Source organism: Choloepus didactylus, chromosome 20 (genome assembly GCF_015220235.1).
Source record: "Choloepus didactylus isolate mChoDid1 chromosome 20, mChoDid1.pri, whole genome shotgun sequence".
NCBI lineage: Eukaryota > Metazoa > Chordata > Mammalia > Pilosa > Megalonychidae > Choloepus > Choloepus didactylus.
The window spans coordinates 30,156,028-30,182,862 of record NC_051326.1 but is presented as its reverse complement, the minus strand read 5'-3'; the positions used below and the strand labels follow the sequence as shown (position 1 = coordinate 30,182,862).

General features: G+C 38.2%; 1 protein-coding gene across 7 annotated transcripts in view; it reads right to left on the bottom strand.

Moving 5' to 3' along the window:
- The window catches only part of DOCK5 (dedicator of cytokinesis 5), a 234,684-nt gene that overhangs the window by 150,101 nt on the left and 57,748 nt on the right, over positions 1 to 26,835 (bottom strand). For all 7 annotated transcript variants that reach the window (XR_005213362.1, XR_005213363.1, XM_037813182.1 and 4 more), the window contains one exon: positions 2,203 to 2,243. Coding sequence is in view for 5 of the 7 variants with exons in the window: in XM_037813182.1 (XP_037669110.1) it covers positions 2,203 to 2,243 (41 nt within the window). In the remaining 2 variants the exon portion in view is untranslated. The remainder of the gene's footprint in view (positions 1 to 2,202; positions 2,244 to 26,835) is intronic.

Genomic DNA, 26,835 nt, shown 5'->3' with positions numbered 1-26,835 from the left:
TCTGCTATTTTTTTTCCTGGATCTTTCCATAAAGACGATATTTTAACCTAAAAAGCTAACAAATGCTCAGCCCTTTTTTGTGCCATAATTTCACCAAATTAAATAGTTTTTGCTTAATTGTCGAGAACTATGGCAAGCTCTTACTGAAATAATTCTTCTAAAGGGTGAGATTTAAAGTTTAAATAAGAGGTTTCTAAAAAATGAATACCAAAAAAATGAAAACACATCCAGAACCTGTCATTTAGACCCTAGTGGGGCACCCCAGCCATTCACTTTTCAAAGCAGACAAAAAGGGCACTAGCTAGATGGATTTTAATATATTAGGAAACTCTAAAATACCTTAGAAACCAAGGTCTTCTATGCTGGAAAAGAAGCTTTAAATACTGCAGACTCTCTAAAAGGGAAAACCTATAGTCTGGAACCCTGTTTTAACATGATTGACATTTACAAAAAAAAAAAAAAAAATCAAGAATTTTGTTTGTTCCTTAACTACAAATGATTCTGTCTGAGAGTGTTTTTGTTGTTCTTGTTCACTTTTTAAAATTACCTTTTTTTTTAAAGCATTGGGAATTAATGAGCCATAAGTGTTCTTGCTCTTTAACCAATTTAGAACTTAAAAGTCATTAACTCTAATCATACTTTGAAATAAATAATACTTCCATGGTTATGGGTAAAACAAACACTTATAGGGCTAAATTCAAAAAAGATGCCTGAGTGGTCATATACTGGGTACCCTAACAGAAGGTCCTGAAAGAAAGCAAGGTGTTAGCTTTAGTCCCATCATGCTGTATTTCACGCAAGAACACCTGCCACCTTTGGCCACTATTTGAAGATATGGAGGATTAGAGTCAGCAAGAGAGCAAATGAAAATAATTAAACTAGAAGTGAAGACATGTAGCAAAAGAGTCTTAACTGTGGGGAGAAAAATTTAGTATCAGAATTTGGGGTAAAAGGACTAAAATTGTGGAACTTGATACTTGAATCAAAAGTGAACGCTCCCTTATTTTGGTAGATTATTACATTGTAAAAGTTAACAAGGTGTGCATGCATAGACATATATGTGCAAATATTGACTGGGACACAAGAATCAACAACAGAGAAAGCTTGACCAAGACAGCCCTGGTTTTAAAAGGCCTACACCCTGTGGAAAGGTACTTTTCCTGGCCCTGAATTCCTTTGGGAATTGCACATCCAACATCAGCCTATGTGTGTGCCAGGATTACTTCTATCTCATCACATTTTCAAAGAATAAAAACGGGATTTTTTTTTAAACTCACCTCTTGATAAATTCTAAAATGTTTCTCTCACCCCTTTCCTAATTCCTTTTTTGGCATGTGATCTAATTTTGAAATAATAAGGCCCTATCAACTGTGCTCTTTCAAAAGAAAGTGCTGACATGCTATACTGCCTCAGGGTGCAGTGTCAAAGGAAAAGCGCTGACCCGACCTAAAATAAGCTTGGGAGGTATTAAGATCATTAATAGATGATTAGTCGCTTGGCACTGGGAAAAGGCACCCTCTAGTTCAGTATTTTTCAAACTCTTTGACCACAACAAATAGCAAGAAATACATTGTAATGGCAAACCAGTAATGTGCAATATACATAAAAATATATACCCAAACAAGTTTCCAAAACAATACTTACTGTTTTCTCTTCTATTCTTTCAGGTTAGGTTTTTTGGAAAATAAATTGATTTCATGATGAATTACTGAGGCTGTGAGCTGTGCAATCTGAAAAGTACTACTCTGGTTTATTCATTTTATAATAAAGGAAAGAATCAAGTAGAAATGGGAAAGCCTTTAGTTCTGAGATTTTAACACTGGAATTAAGGATAGAGAGAGAAGCATGAGTCCCTCATTGAAACAGAACCAGACATAGCCAGGCTATTGACAATAACACTATCCTCCTGAATTTGGGGGAGAGGGAGTAAGACTCTGAGGAGGTGTTACCTGGTACATGAATTTACATCTGGGCCTTTATCCTTGAGTGACGTGGGAGGAAATATTGTCCATGCAATTTGCTCTATTTTACTTGAGCATTGAGGTCAGAGAATTTGTTTTCAAATCAAAAGAACAGCCATCAAAGTAAAAGCAAACTAGGTCTAGAGATAGCAGAGAGCCAATAGATAATTGGATCAGATATCACAACATAAAACTAGTGGACAGATTTCAAATTAAATAAAATTTAAATGATAAATCATACCTTTTTAGATTTATTTTGAAGGGTATATCCTCTGTACCAACCTGTTAGGGCATAAGAGAACACAGAATCTTTTATGTAATCCAGGATAATAAAAAGATATTAGTGACACCCATTCTCATGTTCCTTTAGCAATATGGGGATGGAATCCAAGAGACAATTAGCAAAGAATACGTTAGAATATGAACATTTGGTTTATCACACATAAAAATACCTATTTTAGAACTTTACTCTCTTAATAACTGTAGGATTTAAAACTCAAATTGACCCAAGCCTCATCCCTACTTTGGAAAAAGGACAGAATGAAAAACGAGACAGAAGGGAGTTGTAACTTTTAACACCTTAATACCTTGCATTCAAGAAATGTTTTTGCATGAATGAATATGGATATTCAGTTCCATGTACGATCTACAAGGCACCTTATATCATTAAAATAGATATTTTAAAACAATTCATATTTGTTCTCTCTCCCTCTTCTGAGGTCAAGAATCACTGTCCTAGAACAATTTTAAATTAGAGTAGCAAAACTTACATACACAGTTATTTGCACCTTTAAAACACAAGAGAATTTTAAGCAATTTTTGGTAATGCTATTAACTACCCCATCACCACCACCAAAAAGAAGAAAAAAAGATTTTATGTGTTCCCATGCTGAGAGGTTTTAAGTAAAGGCTTTAACTTGTTTTTCAAAGTTCCAATAAAAACACACATACCTATGGATATTTTCCCACTCTCACCTCCCAGGGGGAATACACAATTTCATCTATCTGAAAACATTTTATATTGAATATTAAATATTTATTGAGCACTTACTATAGATAATTTCCTGTAATAATTTTCCTCATTTCCCATATCCATTAATTAAGGTAATCTTGCCTAGGTAAACCCAGATGTAAGCTGATGACTGACTTTTGTAAGACAGCCATATACATATAAGTACATGTAAGCTATACTTAAAATGTCAGGCATCTGCCAATAGGGTTCTAGAACTCTCTTGTAACGTGTTCTAAAAGGATGATTACTACCCAGGTAATAGGCCTCTATTTTGTATGTTACAAAGAGAAAATTTAACTGCGTATGGACTCAGTAATAATTTAGCAAATTTTAAACTGTCAGTGATCTTCAAAAATTTAAGGGATTTTGGTATTTCTTATAAGGAGGAGCAGGGGATTATGCTGTAGAATTGTCACAGGCTTGCATCAAGGCACATGGTTGAGACAGTTATCTGAACAGGAAACTGCCCCCACCTGAGGATGCCAGTGATAAGAGATCTTGGAGTAAGAACATCAAAGTAAACATTTCTACTTAGGTCTTAGGGTTCACCCATCTGTATGCACTTGCTTAGTTCTGCTAAAACATGAAAGTGGCTGCATCACGGAATGGGCAAGACTCCTGGGACGGGGGGTAAGGGGTGGGGGTGAGGGGAGCAGCTGAGAAACACCACTTCAGTCTCTTCCAAGCAGTTTTTATCTTTCTAGGTCCTATGAAGCCAAGACGTTACAATATAGGCTTTCAAAGAGGAATTTATCTGCAGTTTTATAAACAGCATTTTGTGCGGCCATTTATCACAGATAACAGCAAGGAACGTGGTAAAAGTTCACCTAACATGTTTGCTCATTTCCACATTCAAAACCTGGGTTATAACACAAGCAAGGACACAATTTTCTAATTAGTCCCAAACATATGCAGCAAGGCAATTGTTATAAAAGTTGGTATGCTATTAGACCTCTGAGTGCAGCACCCCTGCTGATTCTCATGTGCTGCCAGGATTGATGGCCACACATATGGCTGTCATAGGCCATGGAGGAATTTGGGTTTTATTCCAAGAACAACAGGAAGCCATTGGAGGGTTTTTACTGACATCATGCCTTATACCTTTAAAAGACCATGCTGGCTGCTGTACAGGGAATGGATTATGGGAGGTGAGACATACTAGAAAGAGGAATACTAGTGAGGAGACAACTAAGGTGCAGTAAAAATGAGAAGCAATGAAAAAAAACAGGATATATTTTGAATTAAGAGGATTTCCTCATAATTTGTCTGAGAATAGCCATGAATAGAGGGGAGGAAAGCAGATATTCATGCAGGGTAAAGGGCATTTAGATCTTGGAATTAAGCAACTAGGTGGACAGTATTATTCTTTGATATAGGAAGACTGAAAAAAAAGGAAAACATTGGGGAATGGGAGACAGAATCACTAAGTTACCTGGCCCTTCCACTTTCCTTCCTGAACAACTCAGTCCTGAAGACCTTAGGTGGGGCAGAGCCATATAGGCTTTGCAATGGGGGTGGGAGCAAGACATGGTGGGGGGCATCCAGCTGGGGGACAGACTGGCATAGTGTGGTAGAGCCCAAGCAGAATGCAGAGGGAGGGATGCTGGGGGCATCAAAGCCCTGGGATGACGAGGGCAACCACACACTGGCTGGGGTGGAGGTTGGACCAGCATGGGACACCAGAGCCAGAGCAGGCTGAGGAAGATGTACACATGGGGAAGAGGGGAGACTGGTTACATAGAGGAGAACTGATCAAATAAGTAAATAAATTAAGACAACTGAAGCCAGGTTTCTTAAGGTCATAGAAGACAGTTACAAGCAGAGAAAAGAAAAAAAAAAAAAAAAAAAAAACTAGAAATGACCCCTGTGATGCCAGACTGGAAATGAAGGTACCCAGGTGAACTCATGATTTTAAATATATGTAGAAAGATCAAAATTAAATATAGGTGTTCATCTATATTTACATACACATACATGCGTATTATCTCAGCTCTGCTGAAATACCTAGTACTGCTCTTATTTTTCTACCCTTGACTGATACAAGTGATGAAGAGCTGCATAACTGGCCTAGAGAGTCACCAGTCCAAGATGAAGCAAGAGGTATCAGGTGGTTAACTTTCTCAGGAACTGCCAAACTGTTTTCAACGACTGCACAATTTTACAATCCTATCAATGTGCAAAGGCTCCTATTTCTCCACATCCTCACCAGCACATCTTATTTTTCATATTTTTCCTTAATATTAGCCATTCTAGTAGATGTGATGGGATATCTCATTGCAGATTTGATTTGCATTTCCCTAATGGCTAATGATGTTGAGCATCTCTCCATGTGCCTATTGGCCATTTATATATCATCTTTGGAGAATTAACTATTCTTCACCTATCTTCACCTATGTTTAAATTGGGCTTTTTGTCCTTTTGTTGCTAAATTGTAGGAATTCTTTATATATTCTAGATATTAAATCATTATTGTATATGTGGTTTCCAAATATTTCCTCCCATTTTGTTAGTTTTCTTTTCACTGTCTTGATAATGTTTTCGATGCCAAAAAGGTTTCTAATTTTGGTGAAGTTCTATTTATCTATTTTTTCTTTTGTTGCTTGTACTTTTGGTGTGAAGACTAAGACTCTATCGCCTAATATAAGCTTCTGAAGATACTTCGTTATTTCTCTTGAGAGTTTTATAGTTTTAGCTCTATATTTAGGTTGTTGATTCACTTTGAATTAATTTTTGTATATGGTGTGAGTTAGGGGTGCAATTTCATTCTTTTGCATGTGGATATCCAATTTTCATAGCACCATTTACAGAACAGACTATTCTTTCCCCATTGAGTGGACTAGGCATCCTTGTCAAAAATCAGTAGGCCATAGATGTGTGGGTTTAATTCTATTCCATCAGTATATATATATATACAACTGCCCTTGCGCCAGAAACACACTATTTGTCTTTGTATTTTCTGTATACAAGATCTTTATGTTCTTGGTTAAATTCATTATACTTTATTCCTTTAGTTGCAATTGTAAATGGAATTGTTTTCTGGAATTCTTTTCAGACTGTTCCTTGCTGGTGTATAGAAACACCACTGATTTTTATATATTTATCTTGTACCCCACCACTTTGCAGAATTCATTTATTAGCCCAGCAGTTTTCTTGTAAATTCTTTGAGATTTTCTATATGTAGGATCATGACATCTAATGACATCGAGATTCCCTTCCAATCTCGATGCCTTTTATTCCTTTTTCTTGCCTAATTTCTCCGATTAGCATTTTCAGTATAATGTTAATAGCATTTGTAATAGTAGATATCCTTGCCTTGTTCTAGATCCTAAGGGGAAAGATTTCATTGAGCATGATGTTAGCTGTGGGTTTTTTACATATGCCCTTCATTGTGTTGAGGAAGTTTCCTTCTATTGCTAGTTTTCTGAGTGTTTTTATCAAGTAAGAGTGCTGGATTTTGTAAAATGCCTTTTCTGCATCAATCGAGATGATCATGCAGTTTTTTTCCCTTCATTCTATTAATATACTATATTACATGAGTTGATTTCCTTATGTTAAACCACCTTGCATACCTCGTGTGCTGGTTTAAATCTGTTATGTACCCCAGAAAAGCCATGTCCTTTTCATCCCATCTTGTGGGGGCAGACCTATTGTTGGGTAGGACCTTTTGATTAGGTTGTTTCCATGGAGCCCATTCATGGTGGTCTTAGTCTCCTTGCTGTAGTCTTCTATGAGAAGATAACAGACAGATGAAACAGAGAGCTCAGAGAAGCTAAGAGGGAAATGCCCAAAGACATTCTGAAATCAGAACCCAGGAGAAGAGAAAAAGGACCAGCAGACATCACCATGTAACTTCCCATGTGACAGAGGAACCCAGGATGCCATTGGCCTTTCCTCAGAGAAGGAATCTACCTCTTGATGCCTTAATTTGCACATTTTCATGGCCTTATAACTGTAAATTTGCAACCTAATAAATTCCCATTGAAAAGGCCAACTCATTTCTGGTATATTGCTTTCCAGCAGCTTTAGCAAACTGGAACACCTGGTGCCCATTTGATCACGGTATATAATCCTTTTAATGTGCTGTTGGATTTTGTTTGCTAGTATCTGGGTGAAGATATCTGAATCTATATTTATAAGGGATATTTTGTAATTGTCTTTTCTTATTATATCTCTATCTGACTTTGGTATTAGCATGATGAATTAGGAAGTCTTGCCTCTTCAATTTTTGGGGGGACAGTATGAGAAGAAATGGTTGTAATTCTTCTTTGAATGTTAGGGAAAATTCACCAGCGAAACCATCTGGTCCCGGATTTTTCTTTGTTGGGAGGTATCTTGAATAAAGATTGTCTTAGTTTTGCTAGGCTTCTTTATCAAAATAACAAAAACTGGTTTTGGCTTAAATAAAATAAATTTATTGCCAAAGATTTCAGAGGCTAAAATTTTACTTCCTCCCTGGGTCAGTAGTGTTCTGACTGGGCAGCAATCCTTGGATCTTTTGGCTTTCCCATTATATGGCTATGTCCTCTCCTTTCTCTTTTGGGTTTCATTGACTTCCAGATTTCAGCTTCTTTCTGTGGCTTTCTCACTCTGTGCCTGAATTTCTTCTGTTTATAAAGGTATCCAGCTATCTGGAATAAGGGCTAGCCTCATTCAGCTGTGCCACAACTTAACAAAATAGTATCTTCAAGAGATCCTATTTACAATGGTTTCACAACCACAGGAATGATGATTAAGAACAAGAACATTTCTAAATTAGAGTGCGTAATACAATCCACCACCACAATTCGATTTCTGTACTTGTTATCGGTCCTTTGAGATCTTCTCTTTCTCTTGAGTCAGTTTAAGTAATTGTTGTTTATTTCTTTAAGGTCAATAGTAATGGCCCCCTTTAATTTCTCATTTTTGTTATCTGCATCCTTTTTCTTTTTTTCTTTGCAGTCTAGCTAAAAGCTTGACTATTTTATTGATCTTTTCAAAGAACCATTGATCTATTTCATCAATTCTATTGTTTTTCTATTCTCTATTTTACTTATCTCCATTCTAATCTTTATTTCCTTCCTTCTGCCCACTTTAGGTTTAATTTGTTCTTTTTCTAGTCCTTCCAGGTGTAAGGCTAATGTACTTAATTTGAAATCTTTTTTCTTTTTTATCGTAAGCATTAGTTGTAAATTTCCCTCTGATTATCTCTGCTGCATCCCATAAGCTCTGGTATGCTGTGTTCATTTCAATTTGGCTCAAAATATTTCCTAACTTTCCTTGTGATTTTCTCTTTGACCCCTTGGTTTTTTAAGAGTGTATTGTTTAATTTCCACATATTTGTGAATTTTCCAGTTCTTCCTGTTATTCAATTCTAGCTTCTTTCCACTGTGGTAGATGATACATTTTATGATTTCAATCTTTTTAAATCTGAGAAATCTTTGTGACCTAATGTGTTCTATCATGGAGAAGATGCACATGCACTTGAGAAGAAAATGTATTTTGCTGTTGTTGGATGAAATGTTTTGTATTTGTCTGCTATGTCCAGTTCATCTATAATACTGTCCAAGTCTTCTATTTCCTTATTGATCATCTGTCTAGATATTCTCTCCCTTACTGAAAGTGATATATTGAAGTCTCCTACTATTAATGAAGAACTATCTATTTCTCCCTTCAGATTTGTCAATGTTTGCTTCATATATTTTTGGACTCATCAGGTACACATGTTTATAATTGTTATCTCTTCTTGTGAAATTGACTCTTTTAGCAATGTATCGAGTCCTTCTTTGTCCCTTTTTAATAGCTTTTGACTAGCAGAGTAGTTATTTTAGGTTATTTGTTTTTCTTAATCCTTTGCTTTGTTTTGTTTGAAATGTTTTTTCTTTTTTTTGGTGGTTGTTATTTGTTTTAATTTTTTGATAAATAAAGCTTTTAAAAAAGTCAATTTTGTCCAATATTGGTAGTCACTCCTACTCTCTTTTGGTTACTATTTGCATGGAATATTTTTTTCCATCCTTTCACTTTCAACCTACTTGTGTCTTTGTAAACAGCATAGAGTTGGGTCATCCTTCTTTATCCATTCTTTCAATCTCTGCTTTTTAACTGATGAGTTTCATGCATTTACATTTAAAGTAACTATTGATAATGCAAACTTACTTTTGCCATTTGCTCTTTAGTTTTTGTAAATTTTACACCTTATTTCTCCCCTGGTTCTTCCATTACTGTCTATTTTTATATTTGGTTTATCTTTAGTAGTAAACCCTTTTAGAATCCCTTCTAATTTCCTTCTGTGCATATTTTCTGATATTTTCTTTGTATTTACCAAGGGATTTAAATTTAACATCCTAAATCTACTGCACTCTCATTTGATTTGATACCAACACAGGTTCAATAGCATACTGAAACCATGTTTCTATATCCCTCTGTTCCCATATATTTATGTTGCTCATCACAAATGACATATTTGTATGTTATGAGTACAAAACCATAAGTTCATCATTACTTTATATGCATTTGCATTTCAGATCCCATCAGAAGGAAAAAGCAGAAATACAAACCAAAAATAAAACAGTACTGGCATTTATATTTCCCATGCCATTACCTGTACCAGAGATCTTTATTTCTTCATGGAATTGCAATCTATTGTCTAGTGCCCTTTCCTTCCAATCTGAAGAACTCCCTTTAGCATTTTTTTTTTGGTAGGGCTAGTCTAGTGGTGATGATCTCCCTCAGCTTCTATTTATCTGAGAACGTCTTAATCTCCCTGTAATTTGTGAAAGACAATTTCATCAGATATGAAATTCTAAGCTGGCATTTTTTTTCATTAAGCACTTTAATTATGTCATCCCACTGCCTTCTTACCCCCATGGTTTCTGATAAGAAATTAACATGTAATCTTATTGAGGCTCCCTTATGCATGATATGTTGCTTATCTCAGCTTTCAGGATTCTGTTTTTGAGTCTTTGGCATTCAACAGTTTGGTTATATTGTGCCTTGGTTGGGTTTATCCTGTTTGGAGTTCACTGAGCTTCCCGGATGTGTATATTTATGTCTTTTGTTATTTGGGGGCAGTTTTCAGCCACTATTTTTTCAAATATTTTTTCTGCTTCTTTCTTACTCTCCTAGGACTCTCATAACATGTATATTGGTATGCTTGATGGTGCCCCATGGGTTGCTTAGACTCTGCTCATTTTCTTCATTCTTTTTTCTTCCTGCTCCTCAGACTGGATATCTTTATCTTCAAGTTCACTGATTCTTTCTTCTGCCAACTCCAATTTGCTGTACAATCCTTCTAGGAAAATTTTTCTTTCTGTTACTTGGTCTTTGACTCTGTTTCCTTTTATGATTTCTCTCTCTTCATTGTTATTCTCTTTTTATTCAACTCTCATTTTCCTGATTTCCTTTAGTTCTTTGCCTGTGTTTTCCTTTAGCACTCTGAACATATTTAAGACAATTTTAAATATTCAGTCTGGTATGTCCAAGGTCTAGTATTCCTTGTTGATGGTTTCTGATGCACTATCTTGCTCCTTTGCATGGGATATCATTTTCTGTTTCTTTATATGTCTTGATATTTAGAATTTAGTCACTGAGGTGACTGTCCTTAAGCTTTGTATCCAGCTAGGTTGTGACAGACATTTCCTTGAATGCCAAAAGCTAACAAAAAAAAAAAAAAAAAAGGAAAGAAAAGAAAAGAAAGAAAAAAGAAAGACAATACCTTTCCCAGTCTTTGTAGATTGTCTTATGTGAGTGCTCCCCTTCACAGCTTAGCCTTCCTAGCAATGATTTAAAGAACAGCCCAGAGTGAAAGTGTAGGGTCCTCCTTGGTCTTTTCTGAGCATCCATCTTGTTCTGGGCATATGCACATGGCCAAATGTCCCTTTTCCCCTAGGAAATAGTGTTTCACCCTGGTCCCAGGTGCTACAATGTATGTCCCGCAGCAGCAATCCTTTGCCCCAAGTAGCTGCAATTTGACTGTTCTACAGCATTCTGACAGCCCTGCAATCCATCTCTACACACAGGGCAAATTCTGGGACATAGAGTTCGTGATGGTTAAGTCCTGCAGGCTTCCACCAGACAGAGTAGGACAGACATACATGCACCCTAATATGTCCACAAGGATTACTCTGCTCCTTATGAACTAGGACTGGGGATCTGCTCTGGGAATGTGAGCCAGTTCTACACCAAGTCAGGGAAGGGAATGGGGGGAGTGAGAAGGCAGGGTTTTTAAGTTGTTTTTTTCTTGACTTGGCATTTGCCCTGTTACTGCAATCCTTTAATTGTTTTCTGGAGCTCTGAGAAAGATAGTTCTGCCTTTTTTCTTACTGTTTAAAGCTTTCTGGAAAGGATAAAACCCTCAAATATCTTACTCTGCCATCTTCATGACCCAGCTACTCAAAGGTTACTATTAATTTCCAAAAACTAGAACCCACTGAAAGGTACAATAGGAGAGGGGTTAAACAACACTGTGGAACATATATAATGGCATACTACTTGGCAGTGAAAAATAATGAACTTTGATAAATGCAACATCATGGATTAATCTAAAAAACATTGAATGAAAGAATCCAAACACAATATACATGTATAATTCCATTTATATAAAGTTGAATAACAGGCCAAACTGACTATGGTGATCCAAATAAGAAAAGAGGTTGTTTATTGAGGGTAGGAATTGTCTGGCAAATGGTTGCAGGGAACTTTCTGGGGGGGCAGAAATGGTCTCTATCTTGATTGGATTGTTAGTTACATCAGTGTAATCATTTGATAAAACTCATTAAATTGTATACCTACAATGGTGCATTTCACCGTAAGCAGATTTTATTTCAATTGAAAAAAAACTGTGAAATTTTTTACTATCAAATAAATACTATTCTACAAAATAACCACCTCAGAGTAACATAAAATTCAATGATTATGTCATGACTCAAATGTTATTGAACACTTTTGTTTGAAATTGACTCTGAAACTGATTTAGAAGTTGTGTGAAAAATCACAGAATTATGAGTCACCCAAAGAACCAAACTGGTTCTGAATGACCTTTTCTATTTCCAAAAATTCACTTACAGAATGAAGAATCATTTATTTATTCAAAAAATATTTATAGATGTCAGGAGAACAAGACACACAATGTCTCCATCCTCCTAAATCTTACTTTATAATGGGAAGAGAAAAACACATTCATGTAAACAGACAAGCAAATAAACAAATGCAGAAATTCAATACAGTGCTAAAAGGAATAAAAGAGGATGACATGGAGAGGGTGACCAGCAGGGGTGAGGACTACTTTAGAAAGTGTGGTTAGAAAATTCTCTGAGGAGGTACATTTGAGCTAAGGATTTACATTACTAATGTGGTCATTCATTTATAATACATAAAAACATTTATCGAACACTAGTGTGCCAGGCTTTGTCTTCAAGGAGGAAGGAAATAGATCCATAAACAAATAATTAATTACAAAAGAGCTTTTAATGGTAATTCTTGAAGACACTGGCACACAAAGGCACACAGATGCAATTACTAAGGGGGAATCTGAAGATTTTTTGAACAATAAAGCATCATTTAGATGTGTAAGTTTGGTGTGTCTGTAAAATCTCTCCTTATTTTACAGTTGCAAGTCCACCCCCCACCCTCCCCCCCATATGCACATATACAAAAGAAAAGATCAATAAGTTATTTTTAACCTCTCAGGAATAAAGGCAAGAAATAGATGGGGAGCCGCTCTTTACCAGTAACCACACTGCGGGGGAGGGTGTGGAGGGGAGACAGGACCACAGAGGAGGAGCAGGTGCTAAATCACACTGTTTTTCTTGGTGGTGGTGCTGGTCTGCCAGCTTGCTGGGTAAAGCACAGTTAATTAGGCCAAAATCGTAGGTTCCATCCCCTATGGGCCAGGTAAATCTGTCGGGTTTCCATAGCCATGGTCTGCTCCCCATTCCCAGTGAATATCCTCAAATAGACACCTCTGGTCCCTAAGGAGAAGCCAATGAGCAGAAACAGCTGGGTGCAAACTGCTTGCACAACAGAGAAGCTGCTCAGTCTGAAATCCCTCCTTAGGAAAGGCCAGTGGCTGCATCTTTGCACATGGGAAGCACATTCACTGCCTTCCAGAGCCCTGAGCTTCTTCATGAAGTCCACATGCCAAACGGATGGACCATTTCATTCAGGCTTTTGGAAAGAAGTTCCAAGGCAGAAAGCCAAAGGATATAATGACAGTAGGAGATGATTCTATTCATTTTCTTAACAAGTAAAATTACCTTTCATTGCTGTGTCTTTTATGTGAGCAAATCAGTCTCCCGTGTTAACTATTTGAGCTCAATTTTGTCCCTTTTAGATAAGCAGAAGGTAAGGTTAGAAGTTTGATTTCCAAAGGAACACAGAGATCATGAAAATCTAACTCTTACTCAAAAAAAAAAGACATACAGGTAAGGAATTGAAAAACACTTGTCCAAAGTCAACCAGCAACTTATTATCCAAACTAGGGATTTAAAAACAGGTCTCTCCCCTCCCAGTTCATCACTCTTTCCCGAACACTAAGTTTCCTCCACTGCTATGCTAGGTGGAAAGGAAATGGGACACTTCTTTACTCACTGCCTGCCAAGTCAGGTGAGCTTGGGTATAGAATTCTATCAGTATACAATACACATGCACATACATGTCGCCTAAATGAAAAAGAAAGATATGTGGCTTCTAATCTTTTTTTAATGACAAGAGAAGGGCTTGTCCTTTGCAATGCCTGGCACAAAGTAGGCACTCGATAAACGTTTGATGGGTAAATCAATTTGAAAGAGATGGTCCCCTTGTGCTTGAAGTCATGTACAGAATTGATGGTGTAAAAGCTGTACAAAAAAAAAAAACCCACACCTACAGGATGCAATTTAACCATAAGGTTTGAGTGTCCTTTCTTCTCTCTCCCTGGGATTCCATGCCCAGGGAGCAGAGCTAGGCAGGACCATAGCATTTTGCCTAAGAAGCTAGAATGTCCAGGAAAGAAGAGCCCTTGCTCCTTATGAAAAGAACTTGCCTGAAAATCAACAGGCCTGGTTCTCCATCCTGGCTTTGTGCTAAATAGCAATGTGGGCCTCCATTTCTTCAACTGTTAATTTAAAGTAATTAAGGCATTTGTCTCTTAAAAGTTCCTTCCAGAAAAACACATTTTTTTTTTGTCTCATTACTTCAGAAAATCTTAACTCCATAGCTAAACATGCCAAGAAAGTTGCTTTAATAAATGGCAACATTGGAGACTTCTATTTCCAACCAGCAAATATCTCCTTAGAGAATAAAAGGATGAGTCCAAGTACTGATGGCAGGAGGTAAAACAGTGGTCAATAAAACAGTGTGATGATATATCCAAATGTCCACTTCAAAACTAGGAAATTTCTCTCATGTAACTTTTAGACATCTCAAAACTCAATGAAAGGAGGGAAAATTTCCTATAGTCTAATCAACACCATCACCTCTTGTTTGCCAATTCCCTTAATATTTTCTGAATGTGCTTCTTTTTTTTTTTTTTTTTTTTAAGGAAAAGTAATCCTGCCAACAGTTAGTCTTTCTTGCTCAAGGCTCAAATTTCCCTCTTGCATTATGCATATCTCTAACTTGTCCAACTATTTCAAGAAAGCTGTAATGATGCAATGTAGCATGTGGATTTATCAGCAGTAGTAATAAATCTACTATGATAAATTCTTATATTGCACTAATTTGCAAGAAGGAAAAAAGAGGGGTTCCAAGGATTGAGGGTTGTGATTATCTCATCAGGATATATTTAAAAGATACTATACTAGACTCTGGGGACACAAATTTGCATGTCTAGCTTCCCAGGAATTCTGGACTTTCAAGTGCAGGCTGCTATTTTCATGAAACTACCTAAGCTTCCTGGGAAAGGATAGCAAGACTGAAGAGGAGAGATGAAGGCTGCCTTAATTTCTTAAGGAAAAACGGAACCCCAGGAAGAGAAGAATCTTTTCCTGTGCAGCAGGTATTGGAAATATGTGTGCCTTGGCTCAGAGCACTAGGAGGATGAAGCAAGAAATGCACTCCAATGTAACATGCAGTGCTTCCCTAAAGCATCTTCTACCTTCTGCCTGGCTCATGCAGAAACTGGTTTCAAGTTCCTCACGGAGTACATTCTAAAAATAAAGGGCAGGCTATATTTTTGGAGTCACAAAGCTAACAACCGGGTCCCATCTTTGAGGATTCAGGCAGTCAAAGATGAGGTGATGCTGTCAGGAGGAGTGCCAGCATCTGCAGGGCTAGAAACAGAAGAGGAGCCCAGTAGCCTTGACAGCACTAAAAACCCTGGCAGTAAAAGATCAGAAACAAAACCATGAATATAAACCATCACATAGGATCCTCTGAGAGTGTCAGAATCAAAGATCATTGGGTTCAACACTCTGCCATCGTTTACTAAGAACACAAGGCAGGAAGGCACAATTGGGATAAAATGAATTGAACATTCATTGCCAAAGACAGACAGGGGTGGGAAGTAATGTTTCAGGTTCAGGTTGTCATAGAGCCCATCAGAGAAGGGAGCTTCCATTTGCACTTAGGGCAATGGCTCTCCACTTAATTTTTTCCTCCCTGTCTTACCACAAACTGGTTGACTTAAATAACAGGAATTTATTGTCTTCTGGTTTGGAGACTGGAAGTCCAAAATCAAGGGATCAGCTGGCCATGCTTGGTCCAAAGTCTGTAGCACTGTGGTGGTGGCTTGCTGGCAGTGTGTAACTCAGTTTCTGCCTCTGTCACATGGCCATCTATCTCCCGTGGCTTGTACTACTGTGTCCAAATTTCCTTTCTTTATAAGGACTCTAGTCATAATAGATCAAGGCCCACCCTGATTCAGTTTGGCCTCATCTTAATGGGATCCTCACAGATCCTATTTACAAATGAGTTCACACCCACAGGACTAGGGGCTAGGATTAGAACCTATCTTTTGGGGGACATGATTCAATCTACCACACTGACTTACCTACCAGACCTAAGGGGTTTGGACAAATTGTCAGTAATGAGAGCCAGCTACCTCAGTGATTCTTAACTGGAGTGTGTGGGTTAGGTGGGGAGTCAGTATCTCTGATGGGGTGGGGGTGGGGAAGCAACATGATTCTGCTATGCTCCCCTAAGCAGCTATGTACCTCTTGCACCAAGAGAGTCGGCTGTTGAAAAGAGGCAGGACAAGTCCGGTGCGTGTAGGAGTAGGGATGCATCTAGACACTGGAGAAGTGGGCAGACGCACGAGGTGTGCTCAGAAGGCAGAAAGGAGATCACCTGGACAGAGTGGCCAGTCTGTGTGGAAGAACCATGGGAGGAAAGTTCAGAAAAAGCTCACCTCAGTGCAGCTGTCCGACAGCTATTTATAAAGCAAAAGAACCTCACATACCATTGGTTATGTCTGTAGTACATATATCATTTTCTCAAGGATATCTCATTAGGAAAAGAACACTATCCTTGGATTCTACAGGACTCTTGTGGGAATAACAGATTTAATAGCTGTGTGACCATCTTCAAGTTTCCCAGCTTTTGATTTTAATGTTTATTAAAAAGGCATCAATAACTCTGAGCTCCTAAGAGTGTAAGAAATAAGTGAGAGTCAGTGTATGGAAGCCTTAGCTCAGTGCCTGGCACTTAAGAGGGTGCAAAATAACAGACACACTTGAAACTGAAGGTACCTGATGACATAGCCCAGGGATCATCTCCAACTCTTAGGGCCATCCCTGTTCCTCTGAAATACCTGACCGTATGCTGATGGCAGTGGTACCCTACTTGGAATTTTTTTATCTGTTTTGCAAGGAATGTGTCTGTGTTCCCAGCAAGTAGGAGGAGAGTCTCTTAAATTATTCTTAAATTACTGACAGTGAACAAAGCCAAGGCACACATAACCAACTGGTACATCAAACTAGGGGAAGGTTTCACTCTATAGAACCTTAACGGCTGATAAGAGGGTGTACTTTTATTTCCCAACATGGTAAATTCTCTGCCCCCAAAAAAGGACAGATAAGATGACCTTAAGGGAAAGAAAACAAGTAAAAGTAGGAGAAGAAACATCCTGAGTGATGTAAAAATTATATGGCAGTGGTCAGAATAACCAAAAAACATGGTACTGAATAACCAGGGTCTGAATAGAGACCAAATGCATCCAAAAAAAAAAGAAATCAAAAGTTAGCAAAATAGGTTATCTAAGGCCTGATTAAACATTCAGAGGATGATCATCCTGACAATAATTAAAAATGTTTTCCCCTTGGGTATTTGTCAATTTCAACTATAACAACAGATTCTTATCCTGGATTGATGCAAACTAAAAGTATTCAAGGTTGGAAATTTAGTATTAATTATTCCTGCCATTTAGAAGATGGACTAAATTATAGGTACAGCTTTTAATGTCTTATATTCCTGTTGTTAAAGTTAAACACACATACACCTTTAATATTCTTATTTAAAAGACAAACTATTAGGAATAGACTCATGCCCCCAACAAAAGGCACATTCAGGTCCCAACCCTTGGTCCTATGGGTGTGAATCTATTTTTAAATAGGACCTTTGAAGACGTTATTAGTTAAAGTGAGCCCAAACTGAATGAGGGTGGGCCTTAATCCAATATGGCTGAAGTCCTTATAAGCAAAGGAAATCGGACATGGAAGGAGAGAGAAGCCACGGGGAACAGCCAGAAATTGGTTGACAGAACCCAGAAGAGAAAGGAAAAGAAAAACTGTTTCAGTTTCCTATCTGCTAAAACACAAAATTGGAAACAAATACACAGAATGTAAATGTTAGACCAATACCCTTCCTTTAACAAGAATCTTTTCTGTCCTGCCTTGTCCATTCCTCTTTGTAACCTGAATTATACAAAGAGATAAGGCAAGATAAAACAACTAACATTCTCACATATTGGCAAGACTCATCTGCAGCAGGCAAGCTTTTCAGGAAGCAGATTTTCTATTGAATGATTTGCCTCCATCAGTTAAATAAAATGGGGGCACCCTAGCATAGAGTTAATATTTATGATGCATAAGTCTGCTTTGTGCTTTTAAAGATCATAAATTACTCTTAAATTACTGACTATGAATGAAGGAGAGGCATAAGCTTAAACTCTCTCCAGATATAAGCAAGAAGAGAAATATGTTATTCCCATTTACCCTAATCAATTTGAGCTATCCTCTAAGACTTTCTCCCTACACTAGTCTTTAACCGAGGCTTACCTGGCCCCTCACAATGGTTTGATGTGTTACGTTTCACAGTGCAGGTATTTTTGCTAAGGCATTTTTGCTAAAGGTTAGACACCAAATAATTTTAATGGCCTGGCTATCAGAAATGTAAATACAACCATGAGTGGGCATGTATGTGCATGCAATGGAGGAGCTTGCCCCCACCACTTTACTCCTTTCTCAGCTTCTTGCTCCCACTAAGATCCCCTGGAGACCAAAACTTCCGGGACACCAAAAGCTCATGGGAGCATTTCTCCAGAACATTCCCAAACGCATGTCTGCTTTCAGGCTGAGCTTGCCTTCTTGGGTGCTTGGGCAGCTGCCCAAATGGGCCAAGTTCAAGTACCAGTTTATGAAGGAGTAACTGAATGAAAGCACTATTCAGGAAAGGGTTCTGAGTGCTACGCTAGAAGATTCCATATATGCCAACATCCAGTAACATATATTTGAAAGATGCAAGCACATTCAAATGTATCCCAAAAGGAGATATGAGAGAAGGCATTCCCTTTATTATAAGATTAAATCTGAAATGATAGCTTCAGCTGGCCCAACTTTTTAATTAGTTTTTCTTGTAAACAACACTCCTACTGCTGCACACATCTTTTTAAAAACACATCTCAGGAACATACATCCCCAGTCATAGTAGCTGACAAGCTGTATTTAAGGTAAAGGTCAAACAGATGTGGGAAGTGACCAAGCACTCAACAAAATGCTACACAGCCTAAATTGCTTTCAAGGCCAACGCCAAAATGTTTGCATGCAGCACAGACGTAAAATCCAATCTATCAGTGGCCAAGCCCAAACAGCACAGGCACTGCCAAAGACCACAGATTCCCCGGGAGAGGCTGTGCCTCCAAGAGGAAGCCTTGATGCTGGCATTAAACTGCATCCCAACAAAACCAAGTTCCTTTCTTTTTTCCTTGCCCCACACTTCTGCTCTGTGGCTTCCCTGGAGCTGCTCTGGTAGCCAGATGGTTCCTGTCTCCTAGGGAACAGCTGCATCAGGTAAACCTGTACCAGGTGCCAGGTGTGAACTCCTGGATACCACGGTGGGGTCTGCTACATGCCTCTAAATAAACAAAATACCAAAATGTTAAAAAAAAAAATCCAAGCTGTTACACTCACTGCCATTTATATTTGTGAAAGGCAGTTGTTTCTAAAACTAGAACATGGTAAGGGTATGGATTTTGAATTATGATAAACTTTTCATTATCTCAATCAAGGGAATAACAAAAGTAATAAAAAATTACAAATATATTTAATGTCTTCCTTCAGCTTACATCCAGTAAACTTTTATACATGCAATTGAGAATCAATTTTTTTTTTTTAAATCACTGTTGATTTTGTCTCTCACTTGACTTGTGACCAGTTGGAAAGGTTGAGCAAATAGAGAAGGGAACTGAGTAGAAAGGAGGAACAAAAAAGAGACTTCAAGGCCGCCAGGCTGACAAACTATCATACAGTATAGTTGAACTTAACAACCCATCTTCTTGAATCAGAGGTTCTCAAAGAGTTAGATATTACTATACCATATGGTCCAATGAAGTATTCCTAGTCCCACGTCTCAAAAAGATGCTTATTAAGCCTCTGTCTCAAAAATTCTTCAAACACACTTTTTTCCTTTTTATGCCTCTGTTAGAAAGTATTATCAACCATGGAGCCAAAATCCATGCCTATCCATCATAACACTTCCTACTCTAAAAGACCTGCTTCATAAAGATGAGATGAAAATGGGCGAACAGCTCCAATCACAATCCACTTTTATTTCTTTTCATACAAGGGAATAGATTTCTGGATTAAGGTGCATTTTAAAACTGGTTCTATCCATACTGAAGAAATAACATGGGTATATTGGGGCCCTCCTGTATATACACAAACACTTTTTTTATTTCCTTCTACTTTCCAGGATTGCCCATTCCATCTGGTTCCTATCCAATTGTCTGAGCTGTCCTATGGCTCTTTAAAAACTGAATTTAGATAATGCAAACTTTGTGCTGTACCTGCCTCTGCAGAACTCGGAAGACCTTTGAGACATGACCAGGGGCCAGTTGTGTTGTGTTTATCCCAACACCAGACACACTCTCTCTTGAGCTTGTGAACGGTTTGTGGGGCTAAAAAGTTAACCGCTGGACATGAATCAAATACAGGAGAGGGCATCCATAGGAGGAACAGTAAACCCTGGACATGAAACCACTTGTGACTGAATTCTGGTTATCCACAGAACAGGGGAGCTTCCTGGTAACAGGGATGCCGAAACTTTATGTTTAGGAGGCCTCACATTTATAAGGTCTCTGCAATATTATCCTTTTCTCACCATAGCATTTACAAGTATCTGAACATTTTCTTACTTACTTTGTTTACTTAATTTTTTTCTGTCCCTTGAATATAAACCCTCAGAGTGTAGGAACCATGCCTGTTTCGTCAATCCTGCAACTTTAGTGCCTAGAACATCTCTTGTCCTCAACAAATGTGCTTGGCACATAGTAGGTGCACAGCAAGTACTGTTGAATGAATAGATGAACAGAACTCAAACGTCCAGGTGTCAGGGCTCTTCCATCCATGCCCATGGATCTGGAGTGGAAAAACACACTCAAGATGAAGAACAGCTCTCTGCCAAATCCCTGCCTGGTTAAGGAAGCAAAGACATGGCAACAGGAGGCGGGGCAAGATGGCGGAGTGGTGAGGAGCAGAATTTCGTCTCTCCCCTAGAGCAGCTGGCAATTACCCAAGAACTATATGAAACAGTGTTTTCGGGGTCTCCAGTAACCAGTCACACATCGGACACAAGTTTGGAATTGGAGGAAAAGCTGAGATCACAGCGAACATTGTAAGTTCCCTGGACCGGGGGTCTGGCGCCCCTCCCCACCCAGACCTCACAGACTGTCTTGCTGCCGGCTCCCTGAAAGGGGGGGAAAAAAAACCAAAAAACAGCAATCTGCTGAGGGCAAGAAGGGAGGCTCAACCCAGCCTCAACTGCAGAATTAATTAACAAATTAATTAACTAACTTTGGGAGCTGGGGTGCTAAGGAAGGGCTGGACTCCTGGAAGAGGGGGCACGTAAAATCGGGCACCCATTCCCAGACTCCAAAAAAGCCATTTTTTTCCCCCTACATTTTGTCCCTTCTGGCTTCTCACTGATCCCTTATCTTTTTGCATTTCAATAGCCCCCAGCAGGGGTGGAACTGAAGCGGTTGGAGAGTAATTATCAGACAATAGCCCAAAGCATATCTTTAAATGCTCTATTCTGACACTGACAAAACTTCCAGGCTGGGGAAAGACTTTTAAAAGAGACTTTTTTGTTTTTCCTTTTTTCTTTTTCTTGATTTCTTTTATACTTTTTTTTTTTTTTAAATCTAAAAGTAACATATGTGGTTATTTTCTATCGGAAAGCCCAGGTTGAGGGACTAGGCTGGGCTTGGGGGAGACAGAGTACCCACAGTGTCTTTAAGTTCCGTATTCACTACTGAAGGCCTCCACCTCCGTCTTTAATTGGCAACTCAGGCTGACCAAGGAATCTACCTGGAGAGGCCCCAAAGAGGAGAGGGGAGAAGGGAATAGTGCCCCTGAGAGACAACTGGAGTTCTGAGGATTGGGAGAGTGGAGGGAGGTCCAGCTCAACTGGCAGTCCTTCTGGGAATTCAGACCCCAGGGGCTGGAATTCAGATTCTGGCTTCAGTCAGCCACGTCCCTGACAGGATCAGAGTCACCAGGAGAACTAAAGGCTCCATACCTCCTTACACTGGTGGCAGAGCTGCGAGTTGGACAGCACCACCTGCTGGACAGGAGAGGAAAAGCACCAATTCTAAAGGCCTCATAGGAGGGTCTCATTCTCAGGAAAACTCCATACCCTCCCAATGAGACCTGGGCCTCACTGGACTGGGAAAATCTGACTAGGGTCAACCATACCTGAGGAGACCTACTCACAAAAAGGTTACATAGAGGCAGAGCAAGAAACAGAAAAAAACAAGAGGGGAAAAATTCTGATCAACTAAATAGAACCTAAGTTAGAGGTCTAGAATAAGTTGAACTGAATAACAGAGGCCAGAGAACAAAGCCAACCAACAAGAAAACCACTAGGTAAAAGACAGAAAACAAGCTCCAAAATAAACTAATCAAGAGAATCAGATGCCTAGACAACTTAAGATAACAAGCCATACCAGGAAACACGAAAACATGGACCAGCCAAAGGAACAAACTAATAGCTCATCTGAGACACAGGAGTGGAGGCAACTAATGCTAAATAAATTTGATGAAATGAAGGAAGATATAGCAAAAGAGCTGAAGGATATAAAGAAGACACTGGCTGACCATAAAGAAGAATTCATAAACTTAAAAAAACAAATGGCAGAACTCATGGGAATGAAGGCCACAATGGAGGAGATGAAAAACACAATGGAGGGACACAACAGTAGATTTGAACAGGCAGAAGAAAGGATCAGTGAACTGGAAGACAGATCATTCGAATTCATACACACAAAAGAACAGATGGTGAAAAAAATGGAAAAATATGAGCAGGGTCTTAGGGAGCTGAGTGACAACATGAAACGCACAAATATACGTGTTATAGGTATCCCAGGAGAAGAGAGGGGAAAAGGGGCAGAAAGAGTAATAGACGACATATTCACTGAAAATTTCCCAACTCTTATAAAAGACAGAAAATTAGAGATTCAAGAAGTACAACGTACCCCAAATAGAATAGATCCCAATAGACCTACTCCAAGACACTTACTGGTCAGATTGTCCAATGTCAAAGACAAAGAGAGGATTCTGAAAGCAGCAAGAGAAAAGCAATCCATCACATACAAGGGAAGGTCAATAAGACTACGTACAGATTTCTCTGCAGAAACCATGGAGTCAAGAAGACAGTGGCATGATATATTTAAGATACTGAAAGAGAAAAACTGCCAACCAAGAATTCTATATCCAGCAAAACTTTCCTCCAAAAATGAGGGAGAGATTAAAACATTTTCAGACAAACAGACACTGAGAGAGTTTGTGAATAAGAGACCGGCACTACAAGAAATACTAAAGGGAGTGCTACAGGCTGATAGGAAAAGACAGGAGAGAGAGAGTTGGAGAAGAGTGCAGAAATGAAGATTATCAGGAAAGGTAAAAGGAAAGGAAAAAATAAGATATGACATATAAATTCCAAAAAACAAAATGGTACTAGAAAGTACTGCCCTTACAGTAATAATACTAAATGTAAATGGATTAAACTCCCCAATAATAAGACACAGACTGGCAGAATGGATTAAAAAACAGGACCCATCTATATGCTGTCTACAAGAAACTCACTTTAGACACAAGGACAAACATAGACTGAAAGTGAAAGGTTGGAAAAAGATATTTCATGCAAACAACAACCAGAAAAAAGCGGGAGTAGCTATATTAATATCAGACAAGTTAGACTTCAAAAGCGAAACAATTAAAAGAGACAAAGAAGGACACTATATATTAATAAAAGGGTCAATTCATCAAGAAAGCATAACAGTCATAAATATTTATGCACCAAACCAGAATGCCCCAAAATTCATGAGGCAAACACTGCGATCACTGAAAGGAGAAATAGATACCTCTACAATAATAGTTGGAGACTTCAATACACCACTCTCATCAATGGATAGAACATCTAGACAGAGGATCACTAAAGAAACAGAGATGTTGAATTGTATGATAAATGAACTAGACTTGACAGACATTTATAGAACACTACATCCAACAACAGCAGGATACACTTTTTTCTCAAGTGCTCATGGAACATTCTCTAGGATAGACCACATGTTGGGTCACAAAGCAAGTCTCAACAAATTTAAAAATATTGATATTATACAAAACACTGTCTCAGACCACAACGGAATGAAGTTGGAAATTAATAGAAGGCAGAAGGTCATAAAATTCACAAACATATGGAGGCTAAACAACACCCCCTTAGAAAACCAGTGGGTAAAGGAAGAAATTACAAGAGAAATTAGTAAATACCTTAAGGCAAATGACAATGAAAACACAACTTATCAAACTTATGGGATGCAGCAAAGGCGGTGCTGAGACAGAAATTTATTGCCCTAAATGCCTATATTAAAAGAGAAGAGAGAGCAAAAATTGAAGAGTTAACTGCTCACCTGGAGGAATTAGAGAAAGAACAGCAAACTAACCCCAAAGCAAGCAGAAGGGAAGAAATAACAAAGATTAGAGCAGAAATAAATGCAATTGAGAACAGGAAAACAATAGAGAGAATCAACAAAACCAAAAGTTGGTTCTTTGAGAAAATCAATAAAATCGATGGACCACTGGCTAGGCTAACAAAAAAAAAGAGAGAGCAGATGCAAATAAATGCAATCAGAAATGGGAAAGGAAATATAACTACCGACCCTGCAGAAATTAAGGAGATAATGAGAAGATACTATGAGCAACTATATGCTAATAAACTAGACAACTTAGATGAAATGGACAACTTCCTAGAAAAGCATAAACAACCAACATTAACTCAAGAAGAAATAGATGACCTCAACAAACCAATCACAAGTAAAGAGACTGAGTCAGTCATCAAAAAGCTCCCAAAAAGGAAAAGCCCAGGACCAGATGGTTTCACATGTGAATTCTACCAAGCATTCAAGAACGAATTAGTACCAATCCTGCTCAATCTCTTCAAAAAAACTGAAGAAGAGGGAAAGCTACCTAACTCTTTCTATGAAGCCATCATCACCCTAATACCAAACCAGGCAAAGACACTACAAAAAAAGAAAATTATAGACCAATTTCTTTAATGAATATAGATGCAAAAATCCTCAACAAAATACTTGCAAATCGAATCCAGCAGCACATTAAAAGAATTATACACCACGACCAGGTGGGATTTATTCCAGGTATGCAAGGCTGGTTCAACACAAGAAAATCAATTAACGTAATACACCACATCAATAAATCAAAGCAGAAGAACCACATGATCATCTCAATTGATGCAGAAAAGGCATTTGACAAAATTCAACATCCTTTCCTGATGAAAACACTTCAAAGGATAGGAATAGAAGGGAACTTTTTCAATATGATAAAGGCAATATATGAAAAACCCACAGCTAACATCACACTCAATGGGGAGAGACTGAAAGCTTTTCCTCTAAGATCAGGAACAAGACAGGGATGCCCACTATCACCATTGTTATTCAACATTGTGCTGGAAGTTCTAGCTAGAGCAATTAGGCAAGAAAAAGAAATAAAAGGCATCCAAATTGGAGAGGAAGAAGTAAAACTTTCACTATTTGCAGATGACATGATTGCATATGTAGGTAATCCAGAAAAATCTACAGCAAAGCTACTAGAACTAGTCAATGAATACAGCAAAGTAGCAGGCTACAAGATCAACACGCAAAAATCTGTAGTGTTCCTATACACAAGTAATGTGCAACAAGAGGAGGAAATCAAGAAAAAAATCCCATTTACAATTGCAACCAAAAGAATCAAGTATTTAGGAATAAACTTAACCAAGGACACAAAAGACCTTTACATAGAAAACTATAAGAAGCTGCTAAAAGAAATTGAACAAGACCTGAAAAAATGGAAGAACATACCATGTTCATGGATTGGAAGACTAAATATAGTTAAGATGGCAATTTTACCTAAACTGATTTACAGATTCAATGCAATACCAATTCAAATCCCAACAACTTACTTTACAGAAACAGAAAAACCAATAACTAAATTTATTTGGAAGGGTAAGGTGCCCCGAATAGCCAAAAATGTCTTGAGAAAGAGGAATGAAGTGGGAGGTCTCACACTACCTGACTTTGAAGCATATTACAAAGCTACAGTGCTCAAAACAGCATGGTACTGGCATAAAGACAGATATATTGGTCAATGGAATCGAATTGAGTGTTCAGAAGTAGACCCTCACATCTATTGACAACTGATCTTTGATAAGGCAGTGAAGCCGAAGCAACTGGGAAAGAGCAACCTGTTCAATAAATGGTGTTTAGAGAACTGGATATCCATTTCCAAAAGAATGAAAGAGGATGCCCATCTCACACCTTATACCAAAATTAACTCAAAGTGGATCAAAGACCTAAACATTAGCACCAAGACCATAAAACTCTTAGAAGAAAATGTAGGGCAATATCTTAAAGATCTTGTGAAAAGAAGTGGTTTCTTAGACCTCACACCCTAGGCACGAGCAACCAAAGAACAAATAGACAAATGGGATCTCCTCAAAATTAACCACTTTTATACATCAAAGGACTTTGTCAGAAAAGTAAAAAGGCAACCTAAACAATGGGAGATGATATTTGGAAACCACATATCAGATAAGGGTTTAATATCCCGAATATACAAAGGAATCCTGCATCTAAAATAACAGAAAGACAAACAATCCAATTAAAAAATGGGCAAAAGACATGAACAGACATTTTTCTGAAGAGGAAATACAAATGGCTCAAAAGCATATGAAAAAATGCTCAACTTCACTGGCTATTAAGGAAATGCAAATCAAAACCACAATGAGATATCATCTCACACCTGCCAGAATGGCCATTATCCAAAAAACAGAAAATGTTAAGTGCTGGAGAGGATGTGGAGAAAGAGGCACACTTATTCATTGTTGGTGGGAATGTAGAATGGTGCAACCACTCTGGAAGACAGTATGGAGGTGCCTCAGGAAGCTAAATATAGATTTGCCATATGACCCAGCTATTCCATTGCT